Source organism: Leptonotus elevatus, chromosome 16 (genome assembly GCF_054856555.1).
Source record: "Leptonotus elevatus isolate MCC_2025b chromosome 16, RoL_Lele_1.0, whole genome shotgun sequence".
Lineage (NCBI taxonomy): Eukaryota > Metazoa > Chordata > Actinopteri > Syngnathiformes > Syngnathidae > Leptonotus > Leptonotus elevatus.
This window is the reverse complement of record NC_141254.1, coordinates 15,706,337-15,719,574: the sequence shown is the minus strand read 5'-3', so window position 1 is coordinate 15,719,574 and position 13,238 is coordinate 15,706,337. Positions and strand designations below refer to the sequence as shown.

At 40.8% G+C, this 13,238-nt stretch overlaps 1 protein-coding gene across 2 annotated transcripts in view; it reads right to left on the bottom strand.

Moving 5' to 3' along the window:
- Positions 1 to 116: 116 nt before the first annotated feature.
- The window catches only part of LOC147160956 (cell adhesion molecule DSCAML1-like), a 52,929-nt gene continuing 39,807 nt past the window's right edge, over positions 117 to 13,238 (bottom strand). For both annotated transcript variants that reach the window (XM_086098551.1, XM_086098552.1), the window contains exons 20-33: positions 12,240 to 12,379; positions 9,962 to 10,115; positions 9,355 to 9,472; positions 8,037 to 8,200; positions 7,868 to 7,966; positions 7,500 to 7,688; positions 7,132 to 7,419; positions 5,698 to 5,853; positions 5,591 to 5,621; positions 5,367 to 5,485; positions 5,058 to 5,210; positions 4,342 to 4,542; positions 3,808 to 4,119; positions 117 to 2,880 (exon numbers count right to left, since the gene is read on the bottom strand). In XM_086098551.1, the coding sequence (XP_085954677.1) occupies positions 2,444 to 2,880; positions 3,808 to 4,119; positions 4,342 to 4,542; positions 5,058 to 5,210; positions 5,367 to 5,485; positions 5,591 to 5,621; positions 5,698 to 5,853; positions 7,132 to 7,419; positions 7,500 to 7,688; positions 7,868 to 7,966; positions 8,037 to 8,200; positions 9,355 to 9,472; positions 9,962 to 10,115; positions 12,240 to 12,379 (2,561 nt within the window). In that variant the 3' untranslated portion in view covers positions 117 to 2,443. The remainder of the gene's footprint in view (positions 2,881 to 3,807; positions 4,120 to 4,341; positions 4,543 to 5,057; positions 5,211 to 5,366; positions 5,486 to 5,590; positions 5,622 to 5,697; positions 5,854 to 7,131; positions 7,420 to 7,499; positions 7,689 to 7,867; positions 7,967 to 8,036; positions 8,201 to 9,354; positions 9,473 to 9,961; positions 10,116 to 12,239; positions 12,380 to 13,238) is intronic.

Below are 13,238 nucleotides of genomic sequence, written 5' to 3'. Positions count from 1 at the left end.
CCAGCAACATTTTCATATTGAAAACATTTAAAATGTGTAAAAGGCTGAAACAAGTCGAATGCTTTTAAACGTTTCAGAAGACCTAGAGGTCAAGTGTCAACCACGCAGAAACCATGACATATGAAAGATAGCTTTATTGCACAAGGTGTTAGAATGATCTTTTTTAGTTTTTGCTTTCTTTTCATAGAAAATGTACTTTTGAACACAAGCAATTGCTATAACAAGCAACTCAAACAAATGTTTGGGATACCCTCAACATTTTTTGGGGACATTTTTGATTTTCGTACATATTTTCCTTCAAATGTTTCCCTTTTAGCAAGCATGCAATGACTTTTTTAGAGGATCAACAAAATACAAAATTATGGTAAAAAAAAAAGAAGAAGGACAAATGACATCAACATCAAAGACCTTAAAAAAAGAATTTAAAAAAATGACAAATTAGTATCAAAACATGAAGGGAAAGAAACGTGTTTTGCCCATTCAGAAGTAGTATAACAGTATTTTTGATTCTATTTCAATTCTTGAAACGGGGGGGGATTCAACCATGACGCGTCCCCTTAAGCATTCTGACGAAAATAGCTCTTCATACAAAACTGTGTTTTATGTACAAGACTTCATCTATAAACAACACTGACAAAGGTAGCAGATGCTGCATCTAATATGGTTGTGGGGTAAGGAATTTTTTTTTTAACTTGATTTCATCCGCGTGGGGGCAAAGGAGAGGAGCCTGAATGCGTCATTTTGACATTCACACTCCACTCCGCTATTTATATACATAATAGCAGTTTGTGTGACCAAAAGAGCTACGAGTCCCTGATTTGCTTTGGCTGACAGGCCACAAACTTTAGACTTTAGTCTAGAATCTACATTTCCATTAAAGCCCAAACTAAGTCAGATGGAAATAAATGACCAACAAATAAACCCTCCCCAGAATAAACATACAAAATAAAAATAAAGCACAACACTATCATGGAGATGCTTCAGAGAGACATTCCAGTAGCTTCTTGTGTGAATGTACATATTTGTGGGACATCGAGAAAGATGGAGTGACGATTTGCTAACTTTCACAACTCAAATCCCTGACATGAAACATATCTTCTAAACGTTGGAATATTTCACCTCATTCACATCGTTACTGGGATTCCTTCAACTAGGCTTACTGGGAGCTTGGTTGTCATGACGATAGCTAGTTATAGACACTGGGCTGAAGTTTGGGAGTGATTTTATTCATGAAATGCAAAGACAGACTCCAACCAGAGTGCCAATCTTCTAGTCACCCAATACAATAATAATGATGATAATAATATTAAACAATAAGGAATTTCTTGCTTTTCCCATTTCCACATATCGACACTAATACTTCTTAATCATTCAGAACATCCATACAAAGTCAAACCTTTATTAAATGTATTATTTTTTTCCTAATTGAGCGATTGTCTCATTCTTCTTAAATTTGACATTAAATTTTCTGTAAATATGACTACACTGCCGTAGTACATAGTTTTTTATGCTTTATCTTTTTTCTTCACTTAGATGTCAATATACCTATATAGAAATATATATGTTCATTCTTTTTAAATAGCAAACATTCTCTATTTGCAATGTGGGGCAATTGCAGATGGTTCATTTGGGTTGTCCTGATTTTACAATATAGTAGAGATAGACCAATTTTTTTTTCAGGGCCGTTACAGATGATTAGTAGTCTAGGAGGCCGATGAAATAAATTGGTGTTAAAACCCCTCATAAAAAAACTAAATTGGTGTTTTCAAAAAAAAAAACCTCTTAATTTTGTTGATTTTTTTAAGCATATGTTTATTTAACAACTTTTAAGATTTGCAAAATATTAGATTTTTTTTAAAATTTAATCTGAGTCAATCTTTGATTTAAAATTCTAATACGATGCCATATTCATATTCATCCAAATTCTGAATATCGGTGCAGATAATCGGCCCGGACGATAATTGGTCTATCGCTACAATATAGCCACAGAGTGTGACACCTGTAGAGATAATAAAGACTTCTTCTTTAACAATAATTGCCAATAGTTATTAGGGAGACATACAAAGGGTAAACAATAAGAATAAGAATAAGGAACTGAACTGGAAGTCCTCCAAATGGTCAGTAATACTCAAACTATGAAGGACAGTGTGTGTATGTGTGTGTGTGTGTGTGTGTGTGTGTGGTCCTTGCTGTCACGGACTCAGAGCTTTTTGCTCCACACAAATAATCACTATTTGTCTGCGCAACTCCGGATCTCAGCCTCAGACGGCCGCAACTGTTAGTTGGAGTTAGTAGTTCTTTTCGTGGAGATTAAAAAGCAAAGTTAGCTGGGTCTCTGAATAGGGAGGACACCTACGGAGAGGGCAGCGGGCAGCTCACCTTAAGTTGGGTACAAAATATGGTGGCGTTGCCCGGGCCGATCGGCGGGATGGCACCGATTGGACTAGACCAGCGTGTACGACTTGGAGTAAGCCCCCGCGCTCTGTTTCTGCAGCCGGCCCAGCGCGGAGGAGCTGCTCTCCAGCAGCGAGTCTCTGGAGCCGCCCATCTTGTTGCCGCTGTTGGTGGGGTTGCTGCCCGTGCTGGACGTGGAGGCGGTGGCCGCCGCGTTGGAGCCGGGCATGGTGAGAGTCCTCTGCGGCAAGGTGGCCGTGCCCGAGCCGACGCCCAAGCTGCCCAGTCCGGAGTGGCCCAGCGTCAGCGCCTGCTGCTTGGCAGAGTCTAGAGTCTTGTGGCGGCCCTGCGTGTGATACGCACGCTGCGTCAGGCTGCGGATGGACGCCTCCCGCGGGGGCACGGCCGGGCACGGATCGTGCAGCTCCCCCTGCTTGCGGAAGAAGGGATCCGTCTTCATGTAAAGGGGTAGGTTGCAGAATTCACCTGAGAAACGCAAGCAAGGTTAGATGCTACGCTTTTTATCATTAAAGCTCTTCACTGAGGATACAAACTGAGCCCTGCAGAAAATCCTCATACTCTATAACAGGCAACCCCCCCAGCAGGTGGCAGCAGAGCAAAAGAGATCAACCAGGGGCATGTTGGAAAAAAAAAGCTCCTTTACTCACATTTTTAAATAGATTTGTGAATAATGATTAAACTTAGCTATATTCTAAAGCTAATTGCTGCAAAACGCAAACAGATAGAAATATACTTTTTTTCCTGATGAAAAAAGAGACTCTAATCTTTCTTTTGGTAGGTTCCATGTTTTTATAGCAATAGAACACAACATTCTGTGGGCCTTGCAAAATCAGTCAAAATCCAGTAAAATAGCCGGGAGTGAATGAGTCATATGAATACAGTGAATTATAATTGATTAACCAATTATGCCATTACGTATATGTGTCCCACTGTTGATTTTATTATTTTTATTTTAGTATTTACAGTGCATTAATCAATAAACTATTTATTTAAATTAAATAAAAAGACTACATACACTTTAATTAATTAATATTAATCTAAAAAAAAAAGGGGGCTAAATATTGCTACAAATATCACAGGACACCACCTGTTTTTATCCGTCTCAGGCGGCGGCCATTTTGCCACTTGCTGTCATCTGAAAATGACATCACAGTTACTCAGGGCTCATTTAATGATTCATCACAGCTCGCCTGTTTTCTGAGTTTGGTCACGTGCCGTTTCCAAGCTGAGCTGTGATTGGTTGGCTCCTCAACTTACTTCAACATAGTTCCTTTGTACCAAGCTACTACAAGATGGCGCAATACTTTTATAAGAGATAAGGATATTTTCAGATCGATCTCAAATATGGGTCAGAAAGACCATTTGTCTTCAAAGCTCAAGATGGCGGCTTACTTTTGTTTGCGCGATGAGGAATGGGCACAGCCACGTTTTTCCCACGGTCGTAGTCCTGTGGTTTGGGCGGTGAGGCGGTGAAGCGGCAGATGCCCGGCTCGGACGGCGTGCTGAGGGAGGTCATGCTGTCCGCCGGGTCGTTGGTGCCGGTGGTCATCTGGTCCGAAGAGCTGTCGGAGATGAAGCACTCCGTGATGGTAAACTTGGCGTGCTGCAGGTGCTCCTCCAGCTTGGCGTGCTCGTACGCCCTCGCCAGCTCCTCGTAGGTGGACGAGGCGCTCTCCGTAGACACCATGCTGTTACGACCCTTATCTGTAAACAAAAAACACCGAAGCGGAGTTCATCCAACACTCTCCAGAGTTAATTTAATACTATGTGATCAACTCTTGTTAAAAATCACTTACTGAAAACCATTCAACTCTGAAAATGTTAAAATGACACTTTTAGAGTTAAAAATCAACTCCCCAAAATGTAACCCTGAAAATTTAACACTCCAATTTGTTTTTGTGTTAAAAATATCCTGACATATCTCACCTGTGTCTTGGGAGAGGCTGGCGCTGTAGCTGTCACTCTCAGTGGCGGTGATGCCATGAGAGCCCATGGTCCGCCAGTCTGAGGTCAGAGTTCGCGCAGAGGCCGTGGACTGGCTCTGACTGGGTCGGCTGAGCGTCCACTGGCTGGAGTATCTGTTTCTGGAGCTGTGAGCTGATTTGATGCTCTTTCTGGAAACAGGATCTGAAACAAGGTCCAGACTATTACTGCACTACTCCCAGCATTTTCATTTTTGTGCCGGGGCAAGTCTAGTTTGGCGTGATTGTGAATGGTAGACAGCGCCCCGGTGACCAAAAAAACTAAAAACCAGGTCTAACTTCCGTCATGTAGACCATGCACCTCTGTCTGCACTGAAATTGAATGGATTAATGAGAGGAGCCGCTTCGATTGGCCACGAGTCGGCTGCATTCCCTTACACGACGGCACAAATTCTGCGCTAGTCTAGCAAAATACCAAAAAGGATTGCTTGCATTGGGCAGAAAAATAGTGCTTATTATTTCAGTATGCTTTAAAAATAATAATAATAATAATTCTATTGGAACGTTTTCAATTTCAAATTTTTCCATTTATCATTTACAAACTTCACGTCATTTTAGTTTGCACTTCCAAGTTTTTTAATATGTGCCTTGCCTTAAAAGTTCATAACGTCTTGATGACATGTTTATTTTTGACACTTCATAAAGTCTAAGACAACTTACTTGTGCCAGGACGGATGTCTGACATGTCAATCAAAGGTCCGGAATTTTGGATGAGGGCTTGATGGTGAAGGGACACGCCTGTGCAGAAGTTCTGCGGGTTGACTGATTGGCTGAATTCGGTGTCTGTCACGGGCACCGCAGCCTTGTCCTCTCCTTTTAGATACATATGACAAAATCTAATGGTTAGAGTTAGTATGGGGGAAAAAAATACTCTACCAACTATTTTTTATTTCTGCTTACTCAGCTGACTTTGCATAGAATGATAAGCAGTATACAAAATGGATGGATGGATATTTGTCAAGTGCGCACCTATTTGTTTGATGCCTTCCTTGTCCTCAATGAGCAGCTGAACACGAGGTATGTCAATGTGGAGCCGTGGCCCCTGAGGAGGGCCCTTCACAGGAGTGTCAATACTGCGATTGTTCTTACTGCACACAAAAAAGTACAATATATGTTTTTTTGACGTGTATTTTCCAGATTTCTATGACTTTTTTAAATGAATAATGTTCCTCCTAAAATAAATAAAAGCTCACCTGATGAGCATCTCAGCAAGGCTCTTAGCATCTATAAACAAAATAATTTTGGATCAATGCACACAAGTTCATTATGAACATCATTTTTTTCAGCTGTTTTGTCTTACCTCTAAGTCGTTTCAGCCTTTTCTCTTTACGTTTCTTGCGGATAATGAAGAGTAGAGCAACACCGATGGTGACCAGAATGACAGGAGAGCCGATGGAAAACAACTTTTTCACATCATCACCCTCCCCACGGGCGGATTTGATGGGAGGGATTGTACCTGTTGCGGGAAGGATGAATTTAGCGATGTTGTATGTTAAAAATTGTGAGCGGGACTGGGAGAATTGATTTATATCAGGGGTCTGCAACCAGCGACTCTTTAGTCCCTCTTTTATGGCTCCCTGTGGATCTCTAAAATAATATATATATATATTTTTTTAACATATTTATTTTTTAGAGAAAATATTATTTAAATGACTAAATGATTAAGATTAAAAAATATATATACAAAAAAAATGTCAGAGCTCAAATGTGTAAGTTGTCAGAAAAAGAGAGACGACAGGTAGATGAAAACGTTTTTTAAAATTACCTAAAAATGTCCAAAAAGTGACCATAAAATGTCCCAAAAGGAAGACGAAAAGCAGAAAATTACCATAAAATGCTCATGAAATTGTCAAAAATGTCAGAGAATTTAATAAAATAAAATAAAAAAGGCAGAAAACGTTCAAACACTATAAAAAATTTTTTTTTTAAAAAACGTCCACAAAATTGCCACCCCCAAAAAAAAAATTGATTTAAGAAAAGGCAGGAAAGAAAATGTTTAAAAAGTAACCATAAAATGTCCAAAAACAAAACATCCCAAAAATTACCTTAAAATGTCCAAAAAATTGCCAGAAATGTCAGAAAATTGATAGCAGAAAAAGCAGAAGAAAACGTAATTTAAAAGCCATAAAATGGACAAAAAGGAAGAAGAGGGGTAGAGGATGACAATAATATGTCCATAAAAATGCCCCAAAATGTCAGAAATTTGACAGAAATGCAGAAAAGTCTACAAATGTATGAAAAAACAAGTACGAAAAATTACCAACAAAAATCCCAAAAGACAAAGGTAGAAGAAAATTCATGTCAAAGTGTTGGATGTTGCATATTTTTGTGCTATGGTGAAGCTCTAATTAGCTCTTGGGCCCTCGCTACTTTAAACTAACTACACGGACAAACAATAACATTAACACACTGTTTTGTTCATCACAATGTTCAAAGGTCTTGCGGCTCCAGACTGACTTTTTTGACAATAAAGGTTACTGAGTTATCAATATGGCTGTGAAAGTAAAAATACATCTTCACACAAGTACATTTCAGGGTCTGTTCTATTTTACTTTTAATTAAGTACAAGAGTAGAAACAATATTCCTACTTACAAAAATCCGTACTTAAGTACTTAAGTGCAGAGAGTGAGTAGTTTTTCTGACTATTCGCAAATAGACCCAATTAGATTAGAATTTTTGACCCATAATTGAGTTCTTTTTGACCCAACTGTTTTTAGAGTGTGATACACTTACTTCCATCATAATCGGTCGTGGCAAACTGGGAGCTCTGGTTGCCACAGCCAGCACTGTTGCAGGCCTTCATTTTGAGCTCATACCAGGTTGCCTCCCGCAGCTCGCTGAGGAACTGCTGAGTGGTGGAGTTGGCTTTGAGGCTCTGCCAGGCCCAAGTGCCTTTAGGCCTGAAGTCCAGCATCATATCAGTGATGGGGCAGCCGCCGCTGGTCCAGCCCTGCAGGTTGAGGCCCGCATGGGTGGAGTTGATGTGAGTGAGCAGCGGCTGGTCCTTGTTGAACACGGGCTCTGTGGAGAAGAAGAGGAGCCAAAGAGATGAGCAGGAGATACAGAACGAGCACTGTTGGATAACATCTCCATTGCGTCACCTCTGCCGTGTGTTTTGGCTTCAATAATCTCACTGATGCGTCCTGAGCCCACGCTGTTCTTCGCTGCCAGCTTGACCTTGTACCACGTTCCACAACGCAGATTGTCCAACCTGAAGGAACGTTCACTGGAACTGATGAAAACGTCCCTCCACTCCTCGGTGTTGTCCACTGAATACTGCAGCACGAAACCTACACGATTGTATCAAAACTTTCAGTTGCAAAAATTGGGGAGGGGAAAGCCGCAGTTTTATCTATTGACCACCAGGCGGCAGACGTCTCCTACTTATGTATACATGACACTGAGGTAAGCGTGTAAATGTTTCCACAATTTGTGACAAAAGCATGAGGAGGATATGTTGGCGGCATACCTCGGATGGAACTTCCACCGTTGTCTCCTGGGATCCAAGCCAGGGTGATAGAGGAGGTGGACGTGGTGGAAACGGTCAGGCGGGGCTGATCTGGAGGAACTGGAGGACAACACGTGACTTCACAACTGAGCAGAAACTATATGAAGAATCCGTATCATGTTTTCCTTACCTTGCACTACGAGGTTGACAATGATGGTGTCAAAACCAAGGGTGTTGGTGGCCGTGCACGTGTAGTAGCCCGAATCTTCTGCTTTGACTGAACGTAGCACAAGTGTGCCATTGGGTAAAATCTGCCGTTGACTGTCAGCTGTCACCGGAATGGCCGCGTCCTCGCTGACAAATGACATGGACGTTAAAACAACCTCATGGCAAACGTTTGGAATTCTGTCAATGTCATCGCTGTGGCTTTTGCTCCCGTTAAAAAAATTTTGTCTTGTATAATGGGTGGCAATTAAAAAAATCTCAAGTCTTATCTGATTTGAACAAATGTGTCTTAATGATAAAGATAACGATTGAAGAGTGGCCTGAAGTGACATTTTAGATGTATCATTATATTTAGGGGCACAGTAGTTAATCTGTCAAGATTTGGGATTTGGAACTGAAAATTCATAGTTAAAGTCCCGCTGTGGACAAATAAATAATGTAAAAATGACAAATTGTTGCCGAGATACTAGTCTGAAGAGGTGCATTACACAGACATCTTTCCTTGCATGCCTGATTGTGTGTGATTCGGTTCTCTATGTACCAATATGTGGTGTAACAGAAAATATAGCGCAGAATGTAAATTAAATTTTCCATTGAGGGATTATAATCTGAAAAATAAAATTCAAATTCATCCATGCATTTTCTATATCGCTTATCCCTCATTAGTAGGATGGGCGAGTGGATTCACTTAACTTCAATCCGATATTGATTAATTATGGAATATCAATTCTTCTTAAATATCAAGGACATGATAACAACTCAGTAAACATTAAATTCCAAATAAAATTTTACGGAGGCAGTCACTGGTTAAATTATTCAGATTCTGGATTGTTTTAAGTGCAATTAGTCAGGTCTGTCATAAAAGTAAGAAAATACTTTTCAATTCGTGTGAACAGTAAATTTTAAGAAAACAATAAGATACAGGAAAAAGTCACTGGCCTTGCAAATTCTATTTTCTTATGAATTTATGGGAAATATTAAAAATAATCGATTCATGGTTTTTCATCGATTGTTTGATTTTTTTTTAAAACCCAGCCCTAATAATCGTGAAGGTGGCGCGTACCAATATCAGCCGCCCTCTTGTGGCCATTTTATGATCAGGAACTAGCAATTCATTTCATGCAATTTTAAGAAAAAATGCCACAGGTCTTTATTTAAAATATTATCTCTTTTTTTTTTTTTATTGTTATGTATTGAAAGTACTAGTGGAAACTACTTAGTGTCAGTAGTCGGTGACTATCGAACATCCCTACTTATTTCATTGCAGTATCCCATCAACTGACCTGTCTTTGGTCCATTTGATGGTTGGAGCTGGCTCCCCCACAGACTTGCAAGGCAGACGTACTTCCTTCATCCAGGGCGTGGTCACCGTTCCCCCAAAGGACAAAATTTTGGCTGGGACTGCAAGGCGAGACACAAAGACATCACGCAAAGTGTTTGACAGATACACCCAAACAGCGTGCCTTAACCCCCCCCCCATCTTTTGTTTGCCATACGACTGGCCCAGTTTGTCTGAGACGAAGGCCTTTATTCGCGTCTGAGCCCTTCCGCTGACCTCATAGTTTTCTCCAGTCTATCTTCAACCCATAGATCCTCCCCCTCTATTGATTCGTGCCTGCTTGCTCTCTCCCCAAGGGTCATTTTACTTTGGACTAGATAGGCCCTGTTCATCACCACATAATTAACAACAACGTTTCTTGCAACATAGCTGGCACTCAATCAATACTACGGCTGTCAATCAATAGAAGAGAGCGCAGGCGGAGCGAGGAGGAGGGCGAGTGATGAAAGTGATGAAAGTGATGTGTGAACAGGAGATCATGTTGCTGTTTAATAGCCACCTTTAGGGCGCTCCGGCTCATAGCCTTTACAAGGCTCGTCTTCACGACCCACCTTTTCCGGCTGGCTCCACGATGACCTTTGAGCTCATGTTGCCCCGGCCGGCAGTCGTCACGGCAGCGGCCCAGATGTGGTATTGTTTGCCTCGGCTCAGGTGCGTGATGTGGTAGAAGAGCATCTCTGGGTTGGCCTCGTACTCGCTGGGGGCCTGAGATAAGAGTCTTGAGTTAAGAGGATTTCACATTGCAAATTTGAAAGGATTTCTGCCAATCAGACATTTCATAGTGGAGTGCTCAAATTTACCGAGCTCAAAGTGGTAGTGAAGTCAAATTGTTACCAGGAAATTAAAGTTTAATTTTTTTTTGTCAAGATGGCGGCTCACTTCCATTCAATAAGCCTCTCTTTTAGTTGATACAACTAGCATCTATTGTGACAAGTAAAATATTCTCAGTGAAAACAGCGCATTCCTTTTATTGTAGTGACTAAAAAAAACAACGAGAAATGAGCTGAACGAACCAGACCATCTCGAATTTTGTTTGGTTTTCACTATAAAATACTTTAAAGAGAGGGGAAAAAAAGGATATTTTAATTTGCAAAGTTTATTATTATTATTGTTATTATTATACCCATTAAAATGCAATTTCTGTAAGTATACTGTATGTATAGAAATAGAAACAGATAACAGAACATTGCTATTAATTTCATGCTATATTAAGGAAAAACGATCGGTCATTGTTTTTTGGGGACATTTTATGTATCAAAAGTAGCAGTGGTATCAGTGCTTGTTGAGCGCTCCTACTGGTATCGGTCTGGAAAAAAAAAGTGGAATCAAACATCCCTATTTGTTTATTCAACAATGTCGTATTTTATGGTTAACCTTTACAATTATTTATATTTTGTCTTCTTTTATAGATTCAACATATTAAAAAAAAATCTAAATATGGTATGGTTCGACATTCTTATTATTACAAATTAGATGTCTTCATTTGATCTTAAAAAGGATAAAACAATTATGTATTGTATTAATTCAATAGAAAATACATACTGAGAAATGTTTCTGATATTTTGTATACAGTATACACACTAGTAAGTATTTACTAACATTGCAATTATTTATTTACCTTCTCAAAATAACATGTTTCTAAATAATACAATTATTAAATACACCCCTAAGTATGATATCAATCACATCAATCAAATATTACTATTATCTTTCAATATTTCACATAGCTCTCATTAGACTTTGCAAGTCCATATAATGTTTGGCTCAGCGAGTGTAAAGAATTTTGAATGTAAATAAAAATGTGTTTGGTAAAAAAAAGAGCACAATTGAATCAAATTCATTCAAATCATTTCTCCAGTTTGGATTTAGTAACGAAAATACACTGTATTTTGATACCTCCATACATTAAATGTGTTCAAGCGGCCAAGAAACATATCTTTTAAAATGATTTTCACGCATGCGCCTGCAGGCATGCAATCACACGTACGGCAATGCGCACAAACACCGCATCCTCTCAAGTCAATCTCCAGTTGCGTCTCTTTAATCTGTTCATCTTCATCTCCACAAATTTGCTTTCCCCTCTCTGTCGAAATCAGCGAGAGGATGGAGGGACGCAGGGAGGGAGGACGTGTGCGTATCTGCGCGTGCGAGAGAACATTCCACCAGAATAGCGGCCGTGTTGTGGTGATCCAGGGAGTGATACAGGGAGATAATGAAAAGACGGACAAAAGCACTCTCATCTCGATGTGACTGATACCCTCCTCTGCTCCCCCTTCCTTCCCCGCCCGTCTGTCACTCCCCCCCCCCCCCCCTCTTTCTCTCCCCCATTTCCCCTCGGTCTCTGCCTACCTCTAATGGTGTCTTTCTTTCAGCCGCCCTCCCTCCCCGTCTCCCAGCCCGTGCTCATTTACATTGCGCTCGTGCACAGAAATTGAGGAGCATTTTTGAATAACAACAAAGTGAGAGATACCAGAATTCCCTGTGTTGATGTGTGTGTGTGCGCGCGCGTCCATGATATAACCAAAAGTGAAATGCCACACACGGGTGTATAAATAGCAAATGGCTGAAATGTGATGTCTGTGTGCCTCTCTGATGCGGCAGTGTGCATGTGTGAGCTTGTTCTCGGCCTCATTTGCATATCTACGTCTCATCACGTTGCCAAGACAACCTCATCTGTTCATCTGGGAGGGCAGGAAATAAGGCGACGGCGCAAACACAGCCAAAGAGTGACAAAAAGACACGCGTGCAAACGCACACGCATTTCTGCAGGTTAACATCATTTGAATCAGTGATTCGATTCGTACAAACATTATGTTATGACTTGCTTACCGGCTGTCCAGAACCGGGGCTGGAGCAGTAAATGGTGTACTTGCGGATGACACCGTTAGGTTTGTGGGGAGGCAACCAGGACACGACCACGCTACTAAGAGAGGAAGGAACTGCCTTGATGCCAGCCGGTGGACCAGGAACTACAGAAAACATGGAGGCAAATTAGCGCCGTTAGCATTGAACACTCATGAGCATCCACGAATCCTTTCCATGCTGAGTGTTGGGTGCCTATTAAGTCATTTGCTCCCAAAACGTATAAATACGTTCTAGTTGAAATGTTTTACGTGTCCCAAAGACGTATTTATACGTTTTTAATGCTAGAGCATACATAAGGCTTTGATACAGCCTCTGAACTGAAGAAAATGGTAATGGCAGGGGTAGTTATTACAAAAAAACGGCCAGCAGGTGGCAGCAGGGTATAAGAGATCCACCAGGGCCATGTTGAAAAAAAAGCTCTTTTACTCACATTTCTAAAAAGATTTGCGAATAATGATGACATTTTATTATATTCTAATGCTAATTGCTGCTGGTGAAAGAAGACACTCTAATCTTTCTTTTGGTAGGTTCCATGTTTTTATAGCAATAGAACACAATATTCTGTGGGCCTTGCAAAATCAGTCAAAATCCAGTAAAACAGCCGGGAGTGAAGGGGATTGCTTCAGTGAAAATGGCTGGGGAGTGAATGAGTTAAAGTGATCGGGCTTGTTTGCAGCTTTTTAGTCTTATCCCTCACTAAGCTGCTCCGGAAGGACTGGAAAGAAGCGCCTTTGCGTGTCGAGGAGTGACATATGTTCGTTCAGACGTTGGTCAGCAATTCTGACACTGCGACACGCAGCATTCTCTCCCAACTCGCAAACCCACAAACAGATTAGACGCTAATGTCTGATCCTCTGTCAGCCACTTCAGCTTGACACTGGATGTAGCTTAATACGCTCAATTGGAAGTAATCAAGCCAAAGCCTCAAGGAGTTTAAAATGCATGCGCACTTTACAGTAAACA